This window comes from Erigeron canadensis, chromosome 8 (assembly GCF_010389155.1).
Source record: "Erigeron canadensis isolate Cc75 chromosome 8, C_canadensis_v1, whole genome shotgun sequence".
Taxonomy (NCBI): Eukaryota; Viridiplantae; Streptophyta; class Magnoliopsida; order Asterales; family Asteraceae; genus Erigeron; species Erigeron canadensis.
Window position 1 is genome coordinate 28,276,818 of NC_057768.1, and position 27,847 is coordinate 28,304,664.

A 27,847-nucleotide genomic window follows, 5' to 3' on the forward strand; every position below is an offset into this window, starting at 1 on the left:
TCTCATCTTGGCTCTGGCTTTGAGCCATAATTAATTGGAAGCTCAGTGCTTGTACTTTGTATGAATTAGACTTGCAGGATTATTTTCAAAATTTGGTTTGTTCCTAGCATAAACATCAGCACGTTGTAATTAAGTGTAAAAAAAAAAAAAATTTCCAAGCGTAATTCCGTGTATGACGTTCTTCCATTTTGGTGAGCCCCTTTTAAATTAGCTTAATTGTAGATATTTATTTATTAGTTTGCCAATCATGAATGATCATGCATTATTAGTGTAACAAAATAAAAAAAAAATAAAGTGAGGAAAGAACATCATATGTGCTATATCGTAACACACACTGGCACACTTACTCATCCTTAATTAATGGCGGCTTACAATTCAGGAATAGGAGAATTATATAGGATTTGGGCATGCTATTTATTACATACGTGAATGACAACCAAATATATAAAAAGCAACGCAAACAGAAGAGATAATATATATAACACCTACATGAGTACATGACATTAAGGAAACAAAAAAACACACCAATAAATAATCTAATATATTCTTCCTCAATCTTTTGACTTCAATTTACCCTTCAACAATCTGCTGTTCTCTGTCCATGTTGATGGTACATTTTCAGTGAGATTGTACTTAATTTGACAATTAATGAGAATTATTAGAACCGAAAAAGGAATGAGCTGCATTCTTAGTAGTAGTGAGGAGGAGGTGGTGGAGACTTGTAGACGTAAGGTGTTTTTGGTGGAGATGGAGGAGGGGACTTGTAAATGTAAGGCATTTTTGGTGGTGGAGGAGACGTGTAAATGTAAGGCGATTTTGGTGGAGGTGGGGGAGGGGACTTGTAGGTATGGTGTTTTTTTGGTGGTGGAGGAGGGGACTTGTAGCTGTAGTGTTTTTTTGGCGGTGGTGGAGGAGGGGACTTGTAGATGTAATGGCTTTTTGGTGTTGGCGGAGGAGACATGTAAGGCTCTTTTGGTGGAGGTGGAAGAGGGGACTTGTAAATGTAAGGAGCTTTTGGTGGTGGAGGAGACGTGCAAGGTGTTTTTGGCGGAGGTGGAGGAGGGGACTTGTGTTTTTTTGGTGGTGGCGGAGGAGACTTGTAGATGTAAGGCCTTTTTGGTGGAGGCGGAGGAGGTGACTTGTATATGTAAGGCCTTTTTGGTGGCGGTGGAGGAGGGGAGCCGTAGACATAAGGTTTTTTAGGGGATGGTGGTGGAATCTTGCCATGCACCGGGTAATTATGCATTAGTAGTGGCTTATCTTCTAATGTTTGCGGTGACTTATCAGGGTAGATTGTCGCCGTTGATGACAAAAAGCTTAGAGAAAATAAGAATAGAACAAGAGGAAGAATGGGAGAGGCGAGTGTTGGGCCCTTGCCATTTCTTGATCCCATTATTACTCACTAAAAGGGCTTTGAATAATTATGCTTTGATGCATGGCTCTAATTGCCTCTTTTTATAGCCAAACTTATTACCCTTAATACATATCACTTTACATATTTTACTATATCTTCGACTCTTATTTAGGAGCATTACATTATTTGGGCGGTTCGAACTTTTCACATTTTGTATTAACTTCTCACACTATTAATTTGAGACTTCTCAGAGATCAAGTCTTTGCCACTAGGCTACCACCCGTGTAGTAAACTTCAATTCTCATACTTTCCTAAGATTCAAAATGAGTTATGTAATGATTTTGAAATGGTTTATTTGATCAAACTCGAAAGTTTTATACATTGACTGGGTTGTTACTATTTGATCAAACTGACCATTAGAGTATATAATAATAATAATAATAATGATGATGATGATGATGATGATGATGATGATGATGATGATGATGATAATGTAACCAAACACAATTATGAGCCAAAATAACATTAAAGGAAGTTACCCAATCAAAGTGGTTTCCTTGAAAATAAATAAGAATGGGTATAAGAAAGTCTTTGGAACGAGGCATGGGTTGGTTGGATCATCCTCAAATAAATTAAAAAGAGTGTAATAATTAGTCTGGGAAAAAGCTCTTTTAAGGCTAGCCCAATCACTTGGCCCAATCCAAGTGACAGAATGAAGTCTTGTCGCGGTTTTGAAGCGCCCACACAAACCAATCGTCCATATATTACTCCAAACACATATTTTCAACAAAATTTCTGATCAGTAAGGCTCATTTCTAAAGTCTGATTCTTCATTATTTTGGAAATACCGAATTCATTTTTAAAACATTTTACTTTGTGTCTGGGTCACACAATAGCTTTTTTAAAAAAATAATATAATGCTTTTAATAATAGACTCAACGGATTTTAGTAAGCTCCAAATCCAATATCACACTAGCATGGTATCCGCAATGAAATGGGGGCCCGCGGTGTGGTGGCTAGATGGTTGGTGGTGGCACGATAAGTGGTGTAAGTTAGGCATGAACAAAAATCCCAAAAAACCGAAACCGGACCGGTACCGGTACCGAATATTGGTACTGACAATATTCGGGATCGGTATCGGTATTTGAGTTTTGGGTAAAATGGGATTGGTACCAACCGGTTCGGTATCGGGGAAACCGAATAAGAGTACCGATTAAGTTAAGCATTAAGGTTTTTATTTGTATGGTAAATATGGATCTGTATTGAAAGGCTAAAAGCCCATGCACCGATAACAGAATACCATAGAGTTTTTTTAGTTTCAAAGGGTTTTTTTTTCCCAAAAAATAGGCTTTTTGATCTTCCTTAATTCTCCCCTCTTTAGACTTCATCTCGTGACATGCCGCTATTCTTCTAAATCCCAAACACAAAAATTATCCTATTTTAGTTGCTGCAAAATTGCAAGTATGTTTTATGTTTTGCTACAAGTATTTTAGTTTCTGTAAAATTGCAAATATGTCTGTTGCTCCAACTATGTCTCATATATATATATATATATATATATATATATATATATAATATTTCTGTTTTAGTGTATTACTAGTAGTAACAAATTTCATGTCACTTAGAATTAGAGCTGTTGGTAATTGAAGATTAAAGAGTTAATTAATTGACCATTATATTATGTAGGCTACATATCTTCTTATATGAGTTTAACAAACAAAGTCAGTGTAAAATTCGATACAAATATGGTACAAAAGCGAAAATCCCGTTACCGGAACCGGTACTGTTTTATTGAATTTGGTACGGTACCAGGATTTGATTTTGGGGATTTTTGGTTTCGGTATTTCTCGTTTTTGGTACGGTTCGGTATTGATACCGTACCGATCTCATCCCTAGTGTAAGTATTTTATGTAAAGGTATTTTTCACATGGTTGTATAGTGCTCCAAAATGTCATTCATTCTAGCTAGCTCCCTTTGTTGGATAAGTTATATGAAATGCTTTTGGACAATTTGGCTTTTTCTAAAGCTAGCTTTCTCTCACATGTACAAGTTGATTTCTCACTATTTTATCAACAAGTATTGTTCTATTTAAAGAGTAATTGCGCATTTTGACTCTCAAACTCTGTTTGTTGTGTGCTCTCTAGTTATGGTTAAGATGTAACATTCGAGACTTTTGACCTTATTTGACTTGTAATTAAACGTGATTAAATGTGAATGATTTCGTGAATTTATATGAATTATGGAACATTTTGACGTGTTTTAACACGTTGAGGTAAATGGGGAAACGGTTTTGTTATATCGTTTAAATGATTAATGAATAGCTATTGGTCGAATTTAGCGGGGCGAGAACCCATAATTGGACTCCCTAGGCCAGCCACACACACCACACACACTCCATCTCTTTCTTTTCCTTATCTCTTTCACCTTTACCTTTCCTCTCTCTCATTTACTCTTTCTTTCTTTCTTGCAACCACCAAAAGATCCATCACAGATTCACATTAAATTCTTCCAAAATCTTGTACTGATAGTGTTAAATTAACTAAATCTTGTAACTATAATAATAACAAACATCAAACATCCAAGAAATTTGCGAGTTTAAAGTGTTCATCCTTGTTTCCAAGCCTAAATCCGAAATTGAAGTTGTAGGACGAAGTGGTAAGTGTTTCATAGCTCAAAATGTTCCTTTTACATTGTAGAATACTTCCCTACTATAGATCTAAACGTTTGGTGGTCGATTTTGATGTAAAATGGGTGTTTTAACTCAAAAATGGATTTTGAATCAAATCTTGAGAAAGTGGAAGTGGGTTTGTGTAAATATATGTTCTTATGACTAGTTTATGCTTGAATTTGATCGTGTCAAAGTTTGGTTAACAGATTCTAAGTGGAAATGGGTCAATTTGTGCCAAAATTTGTGTTAGTTCCTGGAAACAGAAAAGTTGCGCCACAACTTTGGAGAGTGTGACACAAATTCCATTTTGCCTTCCCCACTGATCAAAAGTTGCGCCGCAACTTAGGAGGGGTGTGACACAACTTTTCCCCTTTCAGCATTTGACTTTATTTTCATTTAATGTTGATAACTTTTGAACCGTATGTCCGTTTCTAACATATGAACTATACTTGGAATTGTGAGAGAGTCTACTTTCTCATGGTATTATCCTTTCGAAGTGAATCCATTTCAATTTCTAAAAATGTCTTGTCAAAGTGTCCTTGTTTATGTTCGGTTAAGCCAATAAGACGTTTGAGGGTTATGACATAACCAAATTGAGTCCCGATTGTCATCTAAAGTTGAATTACCTTTCTAAAGCTTCGATTAGGGTTTGACTTGTAATTGTAAAATGTGTACTTGATAGGTGACGCACACGAAGTGATCGTTGGACGTTTATAGTTTGACTTTAACTTGTTGTATCCGCTCAAGGTGAGTTTCGTAAACCCTCCCTACTCAATTGAGATTCAGGCTGAAAAGTGTATGTGCTTGTATAATTGTTGATTAATCAATTGATTGATTGTTTGATTAACGTATTGACATGTTGCTCGGTTAATTATGCTACCGTTTATGAATACTTGTTGTGGTTTGGATAGTTGTACATACATGAAAGACGGTTATACTTTCAAACTTCAATGAATTGAAGATGTGGTGGGAAGGCTGCGGGTGACCCTATATATAAGTATCAATGATTCCTTGAAAGTAGAATCATAAAAAGTGCATGTGCATTGTGTTATTGATTGATGGAAAACGTTTTGATAAAGAGCGGGACATAGGATTTTGCATGATAATATTTTACCCCTTAACGTATTATCGATTTGTATTTGTATGCATGTGATTGAGATAATGAGTAAGTCCACGATTTGTGGCATAACGTAAATGAGTAAGTCCACGATTTGTGGCATAACGTAAACGAGTAAGTCCACAATTAGTGGCATAACGTAAAGTCCATGTTGATGGCATAACGAGTAAGTCCACTATTAGTGGCATAACGTAAAGTCCATGTTGATGGCATAGCAAGTAAGTCCACATTTGTGGCATAACGCTGTTGTTGACGATATTGTTTAACGTGTATATTGTATATGAATGCTTAGTTGTAATCCAATGTTGATATTACGCATTTGAAACATATGTAAGTCGTGCCTGGAATGTATTTTACGCATTGGTTATCATGTAAGTCGTGTCGGTTAATCGCGCATTATTTATTATGTAAGTCATGCCATTATAGCTATGATTGAAAGTAAACGTTGACTTGTATTGATTTGTGATAACGTGAAACCTTTTAGGTTTTCCTTGGAACGTTATTAGGTATTCTAATCCTCGTATATAGTTAATGGTTGTTATCTCGTACACTTTTCAGGTGAACAGGTTAGCTCATAGACGAATTAGATAGTTGATTGCTTGATTACGCTAGATTTGGACTTGGACTTCTTGGATCTGTGATTCATTATTCTCCCGATCAGGGGATTATGCTTATGCGTGATCTAGTTACTTGCTCTATTGAATGGTTCGTATGGATTACTTAATCCTTTCTATGCATTTAGATTTACTCTACATAATTTCCATGTCATGCTGTGCTTTTCTTGTGATACTCCATGATTACGCCTTGTTGGGGTGTTACATATGATGTGTTGTCATGTTGATCAATCTATATAGACACAAAGCACTCTTTATATAGTTCTTAAACCACCCCACACTGAATCCATTTATTAAAAACAATGCTTGAAAAAAAACGGCATTATATAAAACGGAAAAAGGAAAAATCCATAAAAAGGTAACCTTTTACTCAAATATCTTAATCTGGAGAACCTATTTAGTTTTTGTCTAATAAAAGACTTTCATTTGTAAAAATTTCTCAAAAAAGATAATATCGTTAGTTTTTAACATCAGGCTTCCGTTGACCGATTGCAATGTTTAGTCAACGTTAACTAAATATTTCCGTTAACTAAATATGAAAATATGAAAAAAAAGATAATTGGATAGGAACTCTCTGATCCCATGTACCATTTCGTACCACTAATATATATATCCTCTAGTCAGGCTAGTGTCCACGTTAATCTCAAACACTTAATAATAGCCCTCTGATTATTTCAAGTTTACCTTTGGCAAGACTTGAACCAGGTTCCACCTGGAAAGTACTGGCTGGTGGCCACTAAGCTAGGAATAATAAAAAACAAAGTACTAGAGTCTAAAGAGATAGGAAAAGTACTTGATTTGTCGTTTAGTCAACGCAATGTTTATGAAATCCGGTATGGTTGGAGAATATCAATTAAGATCTTCATGAATCCTCAAATGCTTTTCAGTTATTATAGATATATGGTAAACGATGATTGGCATGCAATGCCTAATAACATTTTGCTAAAATGTGCCATTGCCAATTTGACATAGTAATCATGCAACATCAAACAATTTGGCAAGCTTTTGACTGATCGAAGCTTCTATCCGAACTAGCTATATGACGTAACTGTGGCTTTATAGGTGGGCCGATCTATAAGCATTGTCGTCCAAGGTGAAAGTTGGTGGTGGTGCTCACTACAGATGTAAACAGAGGAGAGTGATTTCATGATAAAAGAACCCCTCGTTTAGCAGCCAAATCTCGAAAGAATAGATTTTTGCGGATTTCAGGCCATGTTTTTGAGTTTTTTATTTGAAGACTTGAAAGCTTAAGACGCAAGGATGAAACGAAGATGTCCGGAAGACACACCCCATGCCTTATGAAGCATATGATAAAGGTAGTGATGGAGTCTACCTAGCCAAGAGAGGATGGGGGCATGCGTGTCTTTATTATTATTAGTAGCAATCAATAACTAATTATGGTATTGAGCCGGATACAAGTTGCTATACTACTGTGAGGTCGCTCCCAACAAGCTATCTTCACCTCGACTCAAAGCTCATCCACCTCTTCCATTATTTTTTTTACTTTTTTTTTTTTGAACGACCATCTATTTCATTATTGACGGCACACTCTCTCGTCTTGCCCTCATCTTGTCCAGCCTCATCAAAAATAGGAAGAGGAATGATGAGGTAAAGTGGGACCCCTCATATTATATAAAAATAAGGGTAAATTCCTAAGGGAACCGGCCCTTAGTCCCGTATGTAAGGAATTTTTTCTCTCAAACTAGGGACCTTGCAACGCGCTGCCTAGAGGTGAAACCCCATAAACCTTGGCTGGCTAAATATGTTTTTGCCGGAATTCTAACCTAGGTGGTGTTCTCACCAAGTTGTTTTTCTGTAACCCAGGGATTGGTTGAATTAAGGTGAGGTGAAGAAGTATTGATGGAATGAAGTGTTCCTGAGGTGTCTTGGATGATGTGTTGTTGATACAAGAATAGGTCGTAGATAGCTATAGGAGAGACCTCATCAAAAAGTTGTGACTGCAGGTGTTTGATCAAAGAATAGCACGGTCCTCCCGTCAAAACAAGGTGAGGGTTTTGACCGATTCGTTGGCGATTCCCTATCGGTGTAAAGCTTTGTGAAGCTTAACGCCACAAGATCGGGTGTGTTTGTGTTGGCGATGGACGATTCCGTAGAGAAGACGACCACCTTTGGTGTTCGGGTGAATGGCTTAGTATCTCGTAGAAAGAACTTATGCCTATTCGTGAGGCTTCCTCCTCTATTTATATAGAGGGTGGATTACTTGGAAAGGAGGGTAAGAGAATTAGGGTAAATCTCTTCCTCCTTTGTGAATATCTTATTTCCTTCTTGAGGAGATTTGTGGTAATGTTGTTACCTAATTATGTCCGAGTATATCGGAGCTTCGATATATACTCAATAGATTGATTATAGGAAAGATTATATCCGATCTTTATTGTATATCTAACTCGGTATTTGTTACCTTCGGAGCTACGGGATAACCATGTTAAACAGAGGTTAAGCTCCGATATGAGTTTACATGTGCAAAGGTGGCTTTGTATTCTGCTTCGGATACGGAGCTAGAGCCCCGTATGGGTATATCATCAAGCCTCCTAGTCTGATGGGAGATTATATCTGCAGAAGATTGCATTAGACTACTAAAAATAAACAAATAAAAGCTTACCTTCGAAGATTAGAAACTGTCCTCGAATTTGCGGATGTTGAGGTTATATTTCCCTTTGCAAGACTATCCCAAAATATGCACATGGTCCGCCTTGTCGCCGAGACCCCGTCTGTGAAAATTAGCACAAGACGTGTTCTTATTGATCCTTCTGTCGCCAAGGTTTACCGATTCGTTGGCAATTCCCTATCGGTGTAAAGCTTTGTGAAGCTTAATGCCACAAGATTGGAGGTTAATTTGTTCATGAAAACTATCACAGCACATGCCTTGTTGATCTCTGGGTCACAAAGAATCGTCTGTGATAACCTACACAAGATTTCGCCCTGGACGAGGCTTCACCGGTGTCATATATACTAGGGTTTATCTTAATCGACACCGTTGGATTTTATGGGCGTTAATTGTCGGAGATCTAACCCGGCGGTAGAGGTAGGACGTGTAAAATATTGTCCCACAGAAGGCGCCAATTTGTTTGATCAAAGAACCGCACGGTCCTCCGATCGAAACAAGGTGTTCGGGTGAATGGCTTAGTATCTCGTAGAAAGAACTTATGCCTATTCGTGAGGCTTCCTCCTCTATTTATATAGAGGGTGGATTACTTGAAGAGGAGGGTAAGAGAATTAGGGTGAATTTCTTTCTCCTTTGTGAATATCTTGTTTCCTTCTTGAGGAGATTTGTGGTAATCTTGTTACCTAATTATGTCCGAGTATATCGGAGCTTTGATATATCTTTAATAGATTAATTATAGGAAAGATCTATATTCGATCTTCATTGTATATCTCCTCGGAGCTCGGTAATTGTTACCTCCGGAGCTCCGGGATAATCATGTTGACCGGAGGTTAAGCTCCGTTATATGTTTTCCTGTACGAAGGTGGCTTCGTATTTTGATACGGAGCTATTGTCAAGTAGCTAGAGCTAATGATTCTTCTAAAGGTGGAGATTCCACACCAGGATCCATGACCGAGGAACAAAAAAACCTAATTGATATCGAATCAAAAAATGATTATGTTGATTAATCTAAACGGAAGAATGATATATAATGGAATGGTAGTCTAGATAACTATATATATTAAGATGAGAACCTCCAATGGAGGTTTCTAAGATAAGTCTATGGCGACATGACATACTATGATCCTCTCCACTATATTAAAAAGTTTATGGAGGTTTATAGAGAATTATTCGTGTGTATTAACTTTGGAAATTAAGAAAAATAAAATGGTCTGATAATTCAATTCAAACCATTTTTAGGTGGGTTTGCATAGTAGCAAGATGGGAGGATAATTACAGATACTTGGTTTATAGGACGATATATATGTTCTTGAAACTGTACAATGGTGGCTATTTATATTCAATGTTATGAAGAAATATAAACATGGAAAATAGTCTAATAATGGATCACCATGAAGGAAGAATATTCACTCATGTAGTCATCTGATTTATGCAAATTAATTAATTAATAATAGTGTTTAGTTAAGCATTTCGTACTCATATATATATATATATATATATATAACAGCCACATATACAAAGAACATGAATACAGATTGATATAACAATTGTAACGTATGACAAACAACAAACATGCTAACTCTTGCTTATTCTTCTTCCATCTTTCAGGTGATATTAGTCCTTTATTTAACCATCTAACAATGTGCCCTGCTTTTTGATATTGAAGATGAATATTATTCTTGAAATGGAACATACATTTACTTGTAATATTAAGCATGCATTTAATTGAAAAGGAAATGAGTTGGCTTGTTATTCATAAAGGCGAGGTGAAGTCTTTTGCACATAAGTCTTTTTAGGCACTTGGCGGTGTCTCAGATGGTGATGGTGCTGGTGCTGGTGCTGGTGATGGTGTTGGCGCTTTTGCCTTTGCCTTTGGTGGAGCCTTAGCTTGGATGGATGGTGGTGGTGGACTCTTTCCTTGAGTGGATGGTGGTGGTGGAGTCTTACCATGGATGGATGGTGGTGGTGGAGTCTTTCCATGGATGGATGGTGGTGGTGGAGTCTTGCCATGAGTAGATGGTAGTGGCGGACCCTTGTACATAGTTGATGGTGGTGGTGGAGTCTTTCCATGGATGGATGGTGGTGGTGGAGTCTTTCCATGAACGGATGGTGGTGGTGGTGTTTTTGCATGAACAGATGGTGGTGGTGGTGTCTTACCAAGTATGGATGGTGGTGGAGGAGTCTTGCCATGAATCGATGGTGGTGGTGGAGTCTTTCCATGAACGGATGGTGGTGGTGGTGTTTTTGCATGAACAGATGGTGGTGGTGGTGTCTTACCAAGCATGGATGGTGGTGGAGGAGTCTTGCCATGAATCGATGGTGGTGGTGGAGTCTTTCCATGAACGGATGGTGGTGGTGGTGTTTTTGCATGAACAGATGGTGGTGGTGGTGTCTTACCAAGCATGGATGGTGGTGGAGGAGTCTTGCCATGAATCGATGGTGGTGGTGGAGTCTTGGCTTGAGTTGATGGAGGAGGTGGTGTCTTTCCTAGCATTGATGGTGCTGGTGGAGTTTTACCATGAATGGATGGTGGTGGTGGTGTTTTTCCATGAGTAGATGGTGGTGGTGGTGTCTTACCAAGCATGGATGGTGGTGGTGGAGTTTTACCGTGAGTGGATGGCGGTGGTGGAGTCTTGCCATGAACGGATGGTGGTGGTGGTGTTTTCCCATGAACAGATGGTGGTGGTGGAGTCTTGGCATGAACGGATGGTGGTGGTGGTGTTTTTCCATGAATAGATGGAGGTGGCGGAGTTTTTCCAAAAATGTTATGCATGTCGTCGTCTAGGTAGGCTGCCGTGGTTGATAAGGGTAGGCTTACAAGAAAAACCATGGCAATAACAAAAGACATAATTATAAATGGCTGTGTCCTCCTCTTCGTTGGTGCCATTTTGATTGTTTGATGATCGACTTATGCTTCCATGCATGCTTCTTCCCTCTTTATATAGCCCAAGTCTTTTGCCACATAATAATTCACGTAAGTTACCTTCTTTCTTAATTGACTATACATTCGCGTTTTTGGTTGTCGAACTTTCTAATAATTTATGATGTCAATATTTTGTCTCTAGCGTAATCATATGTTAATATGAATAAAAAGTTCGATTATTCGTCAAATATTTACTTACAAGACCGTACCAAAGATGGTTTATTTTGAAATTTTGATTCCTTTCTTTTTTGTTTGTAACGTCTTAAATATTTGTGTATTGCATTTTTTAGCTTAAGTATCTTTGTTTGTTTGTTTTGCTTTAATTACAACTATTATATTTTTATCTACTACTAAATTACATAAAAATCGATGATCAAACCGGTGTCTAGATTGATAAACATCTTACATACACATGTGACATGAAGTGGTACAGTGAACAAATAAGAAAGAAAAAAAAAAATACATAAACATGATTTGACTGGTAAAAATGATGTTAATAAAATGTTTGAAAACTTAGAAGTACTCTTTTTTTTTATATGGAGATCTTTTTAGTTTTTGAACGACAATCTGTCATGCATATTTTTACTCCTAAAACTACACAAAGCTTGAGATGTAATGTAGACTCCCAAAAAATGAAAAAAAAAACAGTAAGACTTAACACGAGTCAAGTTGTAAAAATTTATTAATATTTGTTGATAGCGGCCTCAACATATACTCTTTCGGGACACTTATGTTGCAGGCAGTGAAGAAGTCAAAATTTTACATATTTACTGAGTGTAACAATTTACATGATGCTAATTTGATCATATGTGAAAAATATCTTAGTTTATTCATATTTTCTTATAAGTCTTTTGTGATCAATATGATTACAACAATTTGCTTGATATAACAATTACAATTTTTTTTTTTTTTTGAGATAACATATAAGAGTGAAAACATATTTATAATTTTAGTTCTTCAAATATTTTAAAAACACATATAATTCTCTATTTACACTTGAAAGCATCCGATTTTAGTTATTACTAATATCATATATCACTTTCTCATATCTATCATTTATCATTTTCTCATATCCTTTCGTAAAATACATTCAAACAAAATTATGATAAATGTTATTAACAACAATATTTTTAATAAGTAATACAGAAAGAATTATATTTAGCACTTCATAATAGCATAAGTTTTATACCACCAAATAAGTACTTACATCACAAAATATTTATCAACCTATCAAATTAATTATATTTATCACTTATCGTTTTATTTAGAACTAACAAACTTCATATGCATCACATGTGCGTTGCCAAATTCTCATATTTCTAATGTACGTCTTTGATAGTCACGTGCAAAAAGTTATGTTGTTACGTGTAAAATACAGAAAACACAAACTAAGATAACTTTCATATACATTTAACTTTACTACTCTGTCTCATTTTATGTATGTTACTAGATTATGCCATCGACAGTGAAAACGTAAATATAAAGTGCGAGTAATTAAATACTACATATAAGAGCTAAATTATTAAATGATAAATCAAATAATATCAAAATTTATCATTTCAAATAGTTAATAGTATTACCTATTCGTAAACTTCACAAGAAGACTAAAAGGGTTTTTAATAATATATATACTCGTCTTATTATATACTAGATTAAACCCGAACGTTGTGCGGAATAATTAAAACATAAATTAAAAATATAATAACTGATAGTTACATTATTATTCATAATTTATGATAATATAAAAAACTGTCAGATTATGACTCATACAAACAACAAAATTATTGCTTATGAATATATGATATACGGACATGCATGACTAATGAAACATAAATATTTATAAATCATAAAAATGTAATGATATAATTATTAAGTATAATATAATAAATAATTTTCAAAAAAACAACATTATATAACTAACAATCTTATTTGATAAAAGATAATTATCATTGAATTAAATAAAAAACGTAATACAATGTATATAATCTTTGTACTTATATAGAAATTAGAAAATTAAATATTAATGATTAGGATACGATTGATGATTAAGATTAAAATTGATGATTAAGATCATATATGAGAATATAGATATAACAATTTAAATGAAAAAATGACACCTCATTAAAAATCCAACGTGACAAAAAACTAAAAATGTCATCTAGAAAAAAACATATTCTCTTTTAGGTATATAGAAAGACTAAACCTATATGGAAAACATATCGAATAAAATTGATGTTGTATCCTATATTACAGCCGATGTGTGGGAATATTCCTAAAAATTTTTGTTAGTTTAAATTAAAAATCATGCCGAAAACAAATTGCTAAGAAATTAAGAAATGCCCCCTAGATAATTGTCCCATAAAAATTTTTTATTTTTTTCTAGTTATATTAAGAGAAGGTTATTATTATGGGAAATGATTAATCCTCTTAACTAAATGGCCTAAAGATCCTCCTAACTATTAGATAATGACATGTCGAAAAATCAAGGGGCAAGATTATGAAGGAGAATTAGTGGATACCACATGTCAAATTCTTAGAGTATTAGGAAAATTTTTAGGCTATTTTGTTAGAAGGATTAATTGTTTTCCTATTATTATTTTTCTAAACAGAATGACTATAACTAATGAATTTTTTAACATAATATGTAATCAATAATTTATGTGATTAGTATGAATTTTTTTAATATAAAAATTTGATCTAAAAAGTAGATTGACTTATCCAATTTCAATATTTGACAAAACTTTTAAATTTCAGAGGAAGATTTTAACATTGTTAGCCGACATATTAACTTGTTTAGCCGACATATTAACTTGTTTAGCTGACTTGTTATTAAGGTTTATTCTTTTTACTTTTTCAATTTTTTTATTATTAATTTATGATGATTAGGATAAAAAGATAATTTTAAAAAGAATGCTTAAAATTAGGAAATTAATGTAGGTATAACACATAATGAAAAATCATACATGTCATTTATTCATAATTGTCAACTAATCAAAAAATTATCCTCTCTTAATTATATAGAGAGATGTAAAAGCTGAAAAAAACAAAAAGTAGATTCATAAAAAAAATAAAAAGAAAGAGATATTAAAGCGAATAGATGAACTTTAATTCTAATATAAAAGCATCTTTTTGTATTTATCTTTATATTTAGTGAAAATTACATCTTTTGTCCTTGAACTTGGCACGTTTTGCGCTTTTCATCCTTAAAGTAAAAAAATAGCAAAAAACCCCAAACTTGACACTTTATCACTTTTAGTTCCCGCGATAACGGTGTTAGGTTTTATAGTTAAGGTTGCTAATATTCGTTAGTTTTTTGTTCACTTTTTGTCCTTCCCATTTTTTTCATTTTTCATAATTTCAAAACTGCCTAATGGTGTGTAAACTGTAATTAAAAATAGAGTAAATTAAAAAATACTACAATTTTTGTTTTTATTTATAATTATCAAAATATATTTATTATAATTTAGAAAACACAATATACTTAACAAAAGCATTATAGCATAAATGTGGATTGGTTTGATGATTTGTAAAGTTCCATAATCGAAAAAGTTAGAAAACAAATTTACATATATATGTTTAATTAGATATGTGTGAGTTAGATTAGGGACTCCTTATTTTAGAGACTGTTAGGGACTCGATCTAGACCGTCTATTTTCATCAGATCTAATCACCACTGATCATATCTGGCGACATCTCCGACCATATTCATCTCCGGCGACATCTCCGTCGAGACTTACACATGTGTAAGTACAACTTACATATGATTTGGAGCGGGCTTCGCCTTTAAGGATATTCATAAATCAAAGCTGGTGGGGGTGGGAGGTCATTGAGGGTGATAGGTCATAGTGTGATAGGTCATAGAGGGTAATGGGTGATCTACCTAAAAAAAATTGTACTTAAAACATGTGTAAGTTACTTACACATGTGTAAGTCTCGCCGGAGATGGTCGCCGTCGCCGGAGGATCATGGTGGTGGTCGGAGATGATCATGGTGGTGGTGACCGGAGAAGGAGGTAGAAGGAGTCTTTAACAGTCCCTAAAATAAGGAGTCCCTAATTTAACTTTTCCCTAATTAGATATGATCATAATAAATATAATACTAGTTTTAATAATTAGTAGTGTTGACATATAGTGTGTTTGATATCGTCATGTGTGCATAGATATTCATGCTTTGTTTGTATTATTTGATACTAGCTCTACTCATTCAATAGTTTCTTTTAAGATTCATTGCCTACTCCTTTACAATTTCTACATCACTGGACAATTTCGACATTTTCAAAAATAAAAAAAGGAAAGGACGAAAAGTGAACAAAAAAAATTAACGAATGTTGACAACTTTAACGAAGAAAACTAACACCGTTGTCCTGGGGACGAAAAGTGAAAAAAATGTCAAGTTTAGGATTTTTTTTTTTGTTATTTTTTCATTTTAGAGACGAAAAGTGCAAATTATGCCAAGTTAAAAGACGAAACATGTAATTTTCTCTTGTATTTATTTATCTTTATACGATGGACTATAAATTACTTAATATTGATGTTTTATAATAGTGTAAATTAAATATAGAAAAAAATATATCTTACAATATAATCAACGAGTACAATATCAAATAAAATTTTATTATAATCTACATTATATCATATAAAAGTAATTTATATTCCATCGAACAAAGATTAATAAATAAAAGGAATTGCTTAAATGGTACTTAACGTTTGCAAGATATTGCTAATTTAATACATTTTCTTTTGATATTACGTGGGTCATACCTAATGATTCCCCCCCCCCCCCCGGGTGACTTGCACGTGAGGGGTAAAAATGTATTTTTCGCTTTTGAAAATTACTTAAATGATATCTAACGTTTGCACAATATTGTTAGTTTCATATCTAATGTTTAGTTATTATTTTTTGTTTTTGTATCTTTTAAATTTTGAAAGATGAGTTCCGCTTTAAACTTTGTGTCGCGATTGGTCTAACATATGTTGTGTTTTTTTTTCCAACGACATTATATTATATATTAATTAAACAAATAAAATGATAGTAAGAAACTAGCTTATACAAAAGATTACACAGTCCGATCCAAATTAAACCGATGAGGGATATATTTGTTCCACTTGTGTAACTGAATGAGTGAGACCGACACATGACATTTCTCAGTCGGGACTCTATGGTACCAAATATTTTTAGCTTTCAAATCCTCGTTTGTTGATGGACTATCATAGTATACGTTGTTTTAACCGGGTTCACGCTAAAGAATTCATTCGAAACAGAATTGCTTCTTCCAAGATTCGATACCGGTAGTCCAAGATTAGCATTTTACTTGTTTAATTATTAATTAATGTTGTTCAAAAAAAGACAACGCGTGCTAAACCCACTGTTGTTGAATCGCATCATGAAGCTTAAAACGAAATTCACCTTTCTAAAATAAATAAATACAAAAAAAAATTAAAAATTTAATAACTAAACATTAGGTATGAAACCAGCAATATTGTGCACACGTAAGGTACCATTTAAGTAATTTATAAAATGCAAAAATACATTTTTACCCCTCACTTGCAAGTCACGTGTGAGAATTTTACGGCTATCAAACGGCGTTTGGTTCCAGTATGGTCCGAGTGGAGTTTTGGAAACATTGGGTATGAGCCGCGTAATATCAAAAGGAAAGGTATCAAACCAATAATATCGCGCAAACGTTAGGTACCATTTAAGTAATTAACTCTAATAAATACAAAGATAAATACAAAGAGATAAGTTACCAAGATGAATAATTATATTATCGATGTCTTTTAATTAGGTTTATATTCAGTAAAAATCTATTGTAATTTGTATAAAATAAACAAATATTAAGTTAGATTAAATGGTTGATACAGAATATTAGAAGTTAGAAATCATGTATTATAATCTTGTCTTTTATTTTTAATTTGCTATCTAAAATTGATAAATGTCTTATATGAACGCCACGTAAAAAGATGATGACGATGTGGGCGAATAAAATGGCAAATGGACAATAAAAGATATAAATTTAATTGTCAATATTCAAAAAAAAAAAAAACTAAATTTAATTGCAACGAAATGATCGATCCCGTCACGCTGTGCAAATATTCATAAAGATAAAGAGATCAAATTACAATTCTATAGATTTTGCTATAACTTAATTGTGTGAACTCATGGAAAACATAGTCTTTTTATATAGAAAATAATATATTTGATGTGAAATTTTCTACTTATATATAAACTGCCTTCAGATTTCATAGTATCCCTAACCTTTAACAATTTCAAAATTGTTATAGAACATCTCAAATTCAAATCTTGCTAATTAAGTACTTTTTTTTGAAGGGGCCCAAAAAATGTTCAAAAATGATCACAGTTAATCAGTGACTTGATATACATATGAGTTCACGTTTCCTTGTTTGCCTAAATACAAAACAACTTCATCCATTTACCGATTTACCCAATTTTAGTTTCTGTGATACAACAGGATTCTAATGCACTAGTTTACAAACAGTAGTATATTAAAGTGTAAAAAGCAGTTCATTTTGCATAAGCGTTTGAATCAGAATTCCTTTTATAAATATTTGTACTAGTGCGCTATAATTATATTTACTTCGCTATGAAAAGAAATCTAGGAAACGTCACCACTACAAATTTTAACCCTTGCGCGCACTTGTCAAAACAAAAAACAATATGTGCGTGTTGCTATTCAGGGTGCACCTTAGTATTTGGAGGCTCACTTTAATTTGGGCGAAGTGGAAAAGGAGACAAACAATAAATTTTATATTTAACAACTGCCCAAAAAAAGTATGTTAAAACTCCTTGTAACTAGTACCAAGCCATGTAGGATAATGTGTATCAAACAATAAACACTGAAAGAGAAAGGCTCCTATATTTACAGGCACTTGCACCTTTCATTAAATTGCGGGTTCTAATTGGATGAAAATTTTTCTAGACAAAATCAAACGAACTTATAAAGATGCCAACCTTGTTAGGGCAAGACTTTTTTGGGTAATAAGTTGTTTGTTTTTGAGACGTTCCTCGTGTTCTAAACCATAGGCGTCTGATTGAGTCTTAAATTAGTCAACCTTCTTAAATTAGCTAGGTTCATTTGTCACCATATTCTATTTTCTATAACATTCAGTTTCATGACATTATAATTGTAGAGTAATAATTATATATACATGAAAGTATACATTATTTAGGAATGTAACCTATATAGGGGGTTGCAATTTTTGATACGAGACATTACACATGACACAACACGAACTCAAAGAAGAGTTGATGTTGAGGCGAAACAGGTATGAGTTATAAAATGAGTTAACACTATTTAACACGTTTAACGAATGAGTTGTGTTTAGGTTGACCTTAGTTACCCATTTATAACCGTCAACATGTTAATAAACAAAAAAAAGGGAACTAAATATAATAAATTCACATATTTAATTAGTATCATGTAACTATGTTATGTTTTTATACTCTTACCTTAAAATTAAATTTGTATGTTTTCAAAATATTATATGCTTGTTTATTACTCGGACATATTAGTTGATAGCCTTTAGATTATGGATTTGGAACTTTAAACCTCACACAAAACTGATTCTATGATAAGGGTCTTTCAAGTATAGTTACACCACTCGAAACTTCATTTCATTGGAAAAACTTACTTGAACTCACAATACAGATTCTTGATTCACAATGAACATCGATAATTTGGTGATTTCTCACATTAGACACACACTTGTGAATAGGAAAAAAGATTCTTAGATATATTGGAAAAGTGATCATTTCCCAATGTTCACAACTATATAAATAGACATACAAAATTCAAACAAGTCTAAAAACATAAGTGGATCGAAAGTTAGTATAAAAATTAAGTCCAATAAACCCAAAACATATAAAAAGACTCACAACTCATGAACAATGATGTTTTCGGGCCCAAAGACCAACCCAAACTGCCTCCGTTTAAAGAAATGTGCTCCTCGACCCAACGATCGTCTCAACTAGTTATACGCTGAAAACGGAGTCCTGTAGCAAAAGTTATGACCATTTTTAGAGAAACCCTCTTTGAACTCCTATCTTGGTCTTTTAAATACAGTAGTGCTTCTTTTCTATACTTGGGTCTACATCACTAATTCAAATTAGTTTCCAAGATGACCTCCCAATGTTGGGATTAATTAATCACGGGAAGACCAACGTACTTTTTCATTTGTACACGGTTGCCCATTATACTTTTTTATTGATGAGGTTTACCCACATACTTTTATTTTATACACGGTTGACCAATATTACCGACTATCACAGGTAAACCGGTCAACTTTGGGTCAATCGTGTACACAAAAAAAAAATATGTGGGTAGACCTCATAAATAAAAAATATGATGGGCAACCGTGTACAAATAAAAAAGTACGTTGGTCTTTTCATGATTAATAAAAAAAATAAGTAGTGATGTATTGCTAAAAAAAATATCTTATGGATAATCCCGCATTCTTAATACATGCAAATCTTTCTTACTAAGAAGGGACTAACAACCAAATATTTCATACGAAACCCAAAATACAAAATTTTGAACATTTTGACGTTGTGGATGTTGCATATCATTGCAAGTTTGCAACCCAATAATAATGAATGTTGGTGCCCCACCTCAAAACTTGTTTTCTTTGTTACGAGGTCTTAAGACCCGTGCGTTGCACGTCTGGGATGAATTATATTATTTTCATTTATAACGTGTGGTTTAAAAATGATCTATGTTAGAACGATGTTCAGTTGTGTGTAAGAGTATAGTTATAATATAGACATAATTATGAAGATAGAATGTAAAGGAACAATTGACAATATAATATATAATTGTGTTGATTAAAAAGTATATGTTTACGAACGTTTATTAAAATTGGATTAATTACGAGAAGACCATCGTTAATAACTTGGTGACTAAATTAAATCAAATAAATATATATAAAGGAGAAATAAAATAGTTGTGAAAATAAAAACGTGTGGAAAAACAACCAAGTTAACCTTTATTTGTTGATTCTGACCCGATCTGGGCTTGTATTTAGGCTTGTTTTTGGTAAGCTTGACCCTAGTACAGAAATCAGGTTTATGAGGGCCTCATCGTTGGTATACTTAAAATTGTAAAAAGTACATGGTGACGAGAAAAAAGTTTAAAATTATAAAAAGAATTCAAAAGCTTCCGAAAGAAGCTATTTATTTCTTATATATTTAAAATTGTTAGTATATGATGATGAGAAAAAGTTTAATGGTTGACACACCCGCTGTAATATGGACATGCCAAAAAAGAAAACGGGTTTCGGAGATCCGGTTTAAAAACCCCCGAAAAAACCAGTTTTTCCCAAACCAGTTTTGGTTTTGAAATAACCGCCGGTTTCAAATTGGTATTAGTTTTGGAAGAACTGTCGGTTCCAAACCGGTTCCAGCTTTCGGTTCTTACTTTACCGGTTCCATATCGGTTCGGTTTCGGTTTTTGAGAAAAAAACATAAAAAGGGTATATATTATTATTATATTTTATATATATTGTTTATGGTATATTATAATAATTAAGAAGAGTATATATTGACAAATCACATAAAGTATAAATATTGGTACTATCATTGATAAAAGATAAAATAGTTAAATATGATCTAATGACTTTAAATCAAAGATAGAATCTATCCAAAGGTTTCTATCTATTTAAGATTAAATTTAAGACCTGTTATTTGGTAGATGGTAGATTGGTTAATTGGTTAATCATCCTTTAATATATTAACTAGTCTTCAACCCCATCCTATGGACGGGTAGTTTTAATGTATATATATATATATATATATATATATATATATATATATATATATATATAGGGTAACACTCCACTAAGAACACTTTTCAAATAAGAACGGTGAGAACACTTAAAAATATCATTCTGATGCATTAAAAGTCCATAAAACTAACATAGTGCATAACTAATTATTATTATTTAAGTGTTTAACAACATATTGATCCGTCAAAATATAAAAATTCACGTTTTTTGTTGGATGCATCATTTTGATGAATATGCACAAACAAAAAACATGATTTTCTCGACTTTGACAGACCAATGTGTTGTTAAACTAAATAATGATAATTAGTTATACACTATGTTAGTTTTATAGACTTTTAATGCATCAAAATGTAGTTTTTAAGTGTTCTCACCGTGTTCTTATTTTAAGACTGTTCTTATTTGATTGTATGATGATAACATGTGTTAGATGATGATTAACATGTCGGGTTCAAATTTTCAACATAAATCAATGTTGTCTTCTTTTCATTTAACAAAAAATCGATCAAGTATGATTTGTTCAGAAATAGATGAATCTCAGTAAAGATACTTGTACAGAATTCTGAAGCCATTCAAAATAAGTTCACTGAAGCTTCACTTCAGATCAAGATCAACCCAAACTGAAAGCATTCATTCTGAAGTTGAAGACTGAAGAAAGAGAATCATCTCAAAAGCAGATCTCAGAGAAAATTCTATCTGATCGAAGACTGGAGCATCTCAATGTAAAGTACTTACAACACTTTACACTGATTACGAGGAAGCCTTTTTACTTTATCTCTCTTTATCCAATTTTTTACATAACACCTGGTAAAGTGATAGATTGAGTAAAAGGTTGGGAGTAAAAAGTGAAATGTCACATCAAATGACTTTCACACTTAACCTTAACACACACTTTTAAGGAATCAATTTGAATTCCTTAAAATGTATCACAATCAAGTATTGTACGACCAAGTTCATATCATCATGGACTTTAGATATAAATACAAGGCTTCTCACAACTTACAAAATGTTGGAACTTTTGACATTGCAACTTGTGAGATATACTCTAAGTAATTCTTATGAGTATTTCCAAGTTATTTAGATCACTTGTATTTCAAGGTTGTTTAAATATTTTCACCTTTGTGATTACGTTTGTTCCGCAACAACCTTTGTATTTGTTTATATCAATAAATCAATTACATTGAAAAGTACATCATGTCTCAATGTCACATACTTGATTATATATATTATTTTTATAATTTCAGCACTTTAGTTTTTTGCATTTACTTTTTGTTGTTAATATCCTTATCTGGATCGCACTCTAAACTAGTTTTATTCTAGATTAAAGTTGCTTGTCAGTCTGGTTTACTTGTTATTCATCTTATTTTGGGACTCGCACATATTCTTAAGTAAAAAAAAGGATGTAAATAGAAGTCATGATCAACTTACAATTGACAACAAAATAAATTAAAAGTGTTAAAAAATAACAATAACATAACAATTCAATATCAAATAATGAATAAATATGAAATAAATATCGAAAATTAAATTAAAGTAATATAAAAAAAATGTATGTTTTATTTTTTGAGAAATTTACTTAACTTGATTTGTTTATTAAAGATATGAAGAATATGAATAATATGAATGAGGATAATTAATAAAAATTTAGGTTGTATGTATAATAATTTATTGGGAGAGTTTAAGTATATTATATATCTTTAAAATATAAAAATATTTGTTTTGATAGAAAAAGATTTATGATAGAGTTTAACTATAATTATCTATATTTAATAAGCAAATAAAAAAAATTTTAAAAAAAATCTAGGGCTAGGTTAATTAGGAGGGAATATTAGGCACAAGAAGGGGGGTTAGGGGTGTCAAGTGTACTCCCAACCTCCTCTTTATTTATATTATCTTATAAAAAAGAAATACCTTTTTTTTAAAGAAAAGATAATTTGAACCGACAAAAATACTCTTATTCTTTATTCACTAATTTAAACATCTCTACCTAATATATCTATATTACCCTTAAATTCAACCACTCATTTTTCTCTCTCTCCTAAAATCTCAACCACTCATTTTTTTTCTGTATACTTCATAAATCTTTTTATTACTCTAATTCATTCAAAATCTTTTAACTAAAAAACTGTATATCGATAAATTATAAAAATTGTACGAGTGTTCTTAAACAGGCCCGTCCCTTGACATGAGCAGCCAGCTCAATATAACAGGGCACACAAAATATAGGGGCACCAATTATACAACGTATAGTTTCATATTATAATTTAGTTTATGACCTAGTAATTTATAGTCCTAGTCCATCTTTCTTCTACGGCTCCATGCCTCCGCACGATAGGAATATTTATTGGTACTTTTACAATTGATAGCCGTATGCGACATATTAATTTATATATGTAATTCAAAGTTGATCAAATATTTTTTTGTGATTGGTTTCACTTTCAGGTAATTATACCATTAACTCTGTTACTTTCATATCATTTGTTAACTTTAATTAAGTTTTCAATTTTTAGGTCTGTTAATTTCAAATCATTGTATAAGTTATTAGTTAAAACAACTTATATATATTTTTAGTTTCTTAAAAATAATTTTTTTTAATATACTATTTTAGAATATTATTTGGAACATTTACATATAATTACTTTGTTATTAAGTATTATTTATGAATTTTTTTATTGTTTAGAGGGCCCCAATTATGTTATCGTGCAGGGTACTTAAAATTCACGGGACGGGTCTGTTCTTAAAATTTCATGCCCTTTCATTAAAGATGTCATTCGATATATATTCGACGAATTTTTAAATCCGAGGGCGGAGCCCGTATGGCAAAAACATTTGAATATCACACTCTATGACTTATTACCTCCTATGACCTATCACCCCCACCATCTCACCGCCGCAACGTGCTGGAACATTCTCTCGTAATAAAAGATTAGCGTCATAGAAGGTGGAAAAATATCCGGTTCCAAAAAAACCGATTTGGATTATCTAGTAACTGAAACCAATTGGAACCAAGTTCCAGTTCCTCAAGAACCGATCGGTTCGGGACCGGTTCCACTTTTGGATAAAAAAATCAGTTGCTTCCCGGTTCCAAAATGTTCCAAACCGAAAAAACCCGAAAAAACATGGTCAAACATTGAGCAAGAACCGGTTCCATCGGTTCTAATCTAATGCACACCTCTTTAGCGAGACGAGATAGTTGAACATCATTAATGGGCCTGCAGATCAGTCCAAATGAAAGATGAGTTACCCCACTTACCCATAGCAGACTTGTTTTACTGTATTGGGTATAACCAAAGGTTCACATATTGGACAATAGCCCACAACAGATATCGCTAAGTCCTCCATTGGGCTCGAGGGGGGATTCAGCAAGATGTTGCGAATTGCAAATACTATGCTTTGAAAAAAAAAAAAAAAAATCTTCCACGGTGTTTGGTATATGGGCAAATATATGTTGTCTCAAAAACCATTTATCCTCATAAAGTCCATCCATTATATTTTGTCTACCTTTTCATTTTGGAATGTTTCATTGTTTCAAGATAACTGTTCTCTTGCAATTTCACCAATCAAAATTCTATTATTTTTCTTTGAACATTAAAAATATATTATTGATATGAAGATCTAACAAGAGGCTAACGAATAGAGTTTAAGGGAAAAAAAAAATTAACAAACAAGTGTTACAGGGTGAATCAAAATTCATTTAAATGATCAATATCAACATATAATCTATAGAAAGTTTATATATACACAAGAAAAAAGTCAAGTAACACTATATAAAGGGAAAAGATATTAGTACCAAATATTTTGATGGATTTAACACAAAATACAATAGTTTATGCATATAATTGGCTAATACACAGTGATGGTAAATGAATCAAAAGACATGGTACGAATATCACTACCCATATATAAAACTGTATGTAAATTATCTACTATAATAAAGGAATAGGATGTGAACAATATTTTTTTTTTCTTTATCTGCATTTTTAATATAAATAATAGAATTAGCAATTATGAAAGCAAAAGTGAATTTGGTAGAGTGGTTGGTTTTTATGGCTTTCGGGGTGAAGGTCACCTGTTCAACCCCCACCCCTCCCTTTTTTTTTTAAGTTTTTTTTTTTTTTTTTTATTGTAAAGTATTTCTATTTTGGCCCCTCTTTTTTTTTGTTTTTTTAATTTTCATTCCCTCTTCTATTCAACCCCCAACCCCCCCCCCCCCCTTAGTTTTTTTTTTTATTGTAAAGTATTTCTATTTTGGCACCTCTTTTTTTTGCTTTTTATTTTTCATTCCCTCTTGTTTCTCTTTTATTACTTTAACAACCTAACTTTATATAATTTGTGTTTCTTTTAATCTTTTGTAACATTTTGTGTTTTTTATACCTTTATCACATTTAATATTTTCTTCATAACTTTTTAAAATGCTATATATTTTGTTATTTACTATTTTTTTTTTTGGTCTTAATTTTTTTATTGCATTTTAGCTGATGTCAGAATTGAAAATGTAATTGAACATTTTAACAAAACAATGAGTCATCCCAAAGGTAAACTGTAAAATTTAATTTTCGCATATTACGTAAGAAGGTTATACAAATTATTGTCATTTTCATTTTATCTTTTCAATGGTTTCTCTTCTAAAAATAAAAATTTATTTAAAAATGTAACACCCTAAACTTTTAGGACAAAACTTTTTTCTATATAAAAGAAACATTACTATTATTACTATTAATATTATATATAATAGTATTATCATAGTCGGCCTTGGCTATGGGCAGTGTGAGCTTAAGCCCAGAGCAACATATAGATTGGGGATTTAGGGGCAACAAGGTTTCAACCCAACTTATTATATATTTTGTATTAGGCCCATTATTAGTCCATTTGCTTATTATCTCTACTCCCTAATAAAGCAATTCCCCCCCCCCCCTCTATTAAATATTTTTGTCTTTAAATACCTTATTTGTCTTTGGACTTTTTTGTTTTTTTTTCTTTACGTAACTACCCAAAATCCTTATTAAAGTAGACCACCTTCCCCACTATTGCCGCCGCATTGCGCGGATACCATACTCGTTAACCCATCAAATGAGAAATATCAGGGTTTTAACTTTTATCTTAAACAAATGTAGCACTGAGATTTCAAACTTCATTTAATTACTCGATTGTTTCTTCTCCTTTCCATAGTTCGATCAGAATTCAAAAACTTCATCATTAATAATAAAAGTTCTCATTCTTTGTTAGTAACTTGGTTAGCCATATAATTTATTATATATATATATATATATATATATATATTCTTTTCATAATGAAATCATTGTTATTTATGAAATATCATGAGTCAAAAGTGATTCATTAGGTTAGCAATTTTTAAGTATTGAAAGTAGGTTTTAAAATAATGTATATTATGACAAAATAACTGAAGATTTTACATCAAAAAAGCATGTAAACATCACTTTAGGTGATTTGTATGTTGTAATTTCAATTCAAAGTTTAATCTCTTGAATTGTAAATTACAACTTTTTATTTTTTTATAAATAAAATCGAACATGAGTCGCCTAGCTAGCTTGGTTAGTTTCCAAACCCATAAAAAAATTTGTGTTGTATTAGGACATGAGCATATCTTCTACCCTCGAGCCCTGAGCATCCGAATCCTCATGACCGGCCCTGAGTATTATATATAATTAAAATGAAACATCTTACAACATAATTCCTTTTTTTTTATTAGAAAGATTTCAACCTTCATAGATCTTTGGTATATCGAATTAACCATTCAATAAAACTAGTTGATACTTGCACAACTATACCAAATGACAACGGACACGAAAAATTGAAAATTTGGCATGACTTTATCGTAAAATTTATTGTTCATGTTTATTAATAAGCATCAAAACTTGTTATAGATATCAACTATTCAAAATATATCTGTGATCATAATAATCAAATTATTATTATAAATTGACCTGTTATAAAATATGGCGACATATCGACAGCAGATTTACGTACAAGAGACAACTTGCATCTCAATTACAAAAACAATACAACTTTCTACCTTAAGCTAAACATCACTCAATAAAATGGTAGGCTACCTAAAAGGATAAACGAAAGCTTATTAAGTACATTATGTATACCCGACGTTGTAAAAAAAAAATTTATTTTTTATTTTTAGAACAGCCAGATTATATTAATAGTGAAAAAAAAAGTGTTCAACAAGATGCCGAAGAATTACATCAAAAAACTTGGACTAATGATCCAAGTGAACCACGAAAAATTAAAGAGTGACAACGCTTGAACACCCAAAGAAAAGATAATGAAACAATCATTGAGAACACTTCGTAACTACTAGTTGACATGCCTTGAAGAAGACATCGTTTTTGTACTTCCAAATTGACCACCACCACACGAAACAAATAGCTCTAACCAAATCTTTTATCCTTGTACAATAACCTAATCACAAGCAATCGATCATACATGTCAATATCAAATTTTTTAATAAAAAACTCCTAAAACTTGCCTAGCCAATTCGATTAAATCTTTCTTTTTTAACTTTAATTGTCTTTTACATATCTTACACATTCATTTCTTTATTTTGGTAAATTCATGATTTCAATATCTTACTTATACTTGTTGCATACTTTAATACTTATAATCTCATTTCTAATGATATTATTTATACAATACATATTATATAAAAAAAAAAAAACTTTTTATTTTTGAAATTATTGAAAGTTGTATAATATTTTTATCTAGTACTATACCCCTTAGAATAATT

The 27,847-nt window shown here is 32.4% G+C and overlaps 2 protein-coding genes across 2 annotated transcripts; both read right to left on the reverse strand.

Moving 5' to 3' along the window:
* Positions 1 to 688: 688 nt before the first annotated feature.
* LOC122610554 (extensin-3-like) lies at positions 689 to 1,393 on the reverse strand. The gene has a single exon (XM_043783533.1). The coding sequence runs from the start codon at positions 1,391 to 1,393 to the stop codon at positions 689 to 691; it is 705 nt and encodes a 234-aa protein (XP_043639468.1).
* Positions 1,394 to 10,168: 8,775 nt separating this feature from the next.
* Positions 10,169 to 11,263, reverse strand: LOC122610555 (extensin-2-like). The gene has a single exon (XM_043783534.1). The coding sequence runs from the start codon at positions 11,261 to 11,263 to the stop codon at positions 10,169 to 10,171; it is 1,095 nt and encodes a 364-aa protein (XP_043639469.1).
* Between the last annotated feature and the right edge of the window lie 16,584 nt (positions 11,264 to 27,847).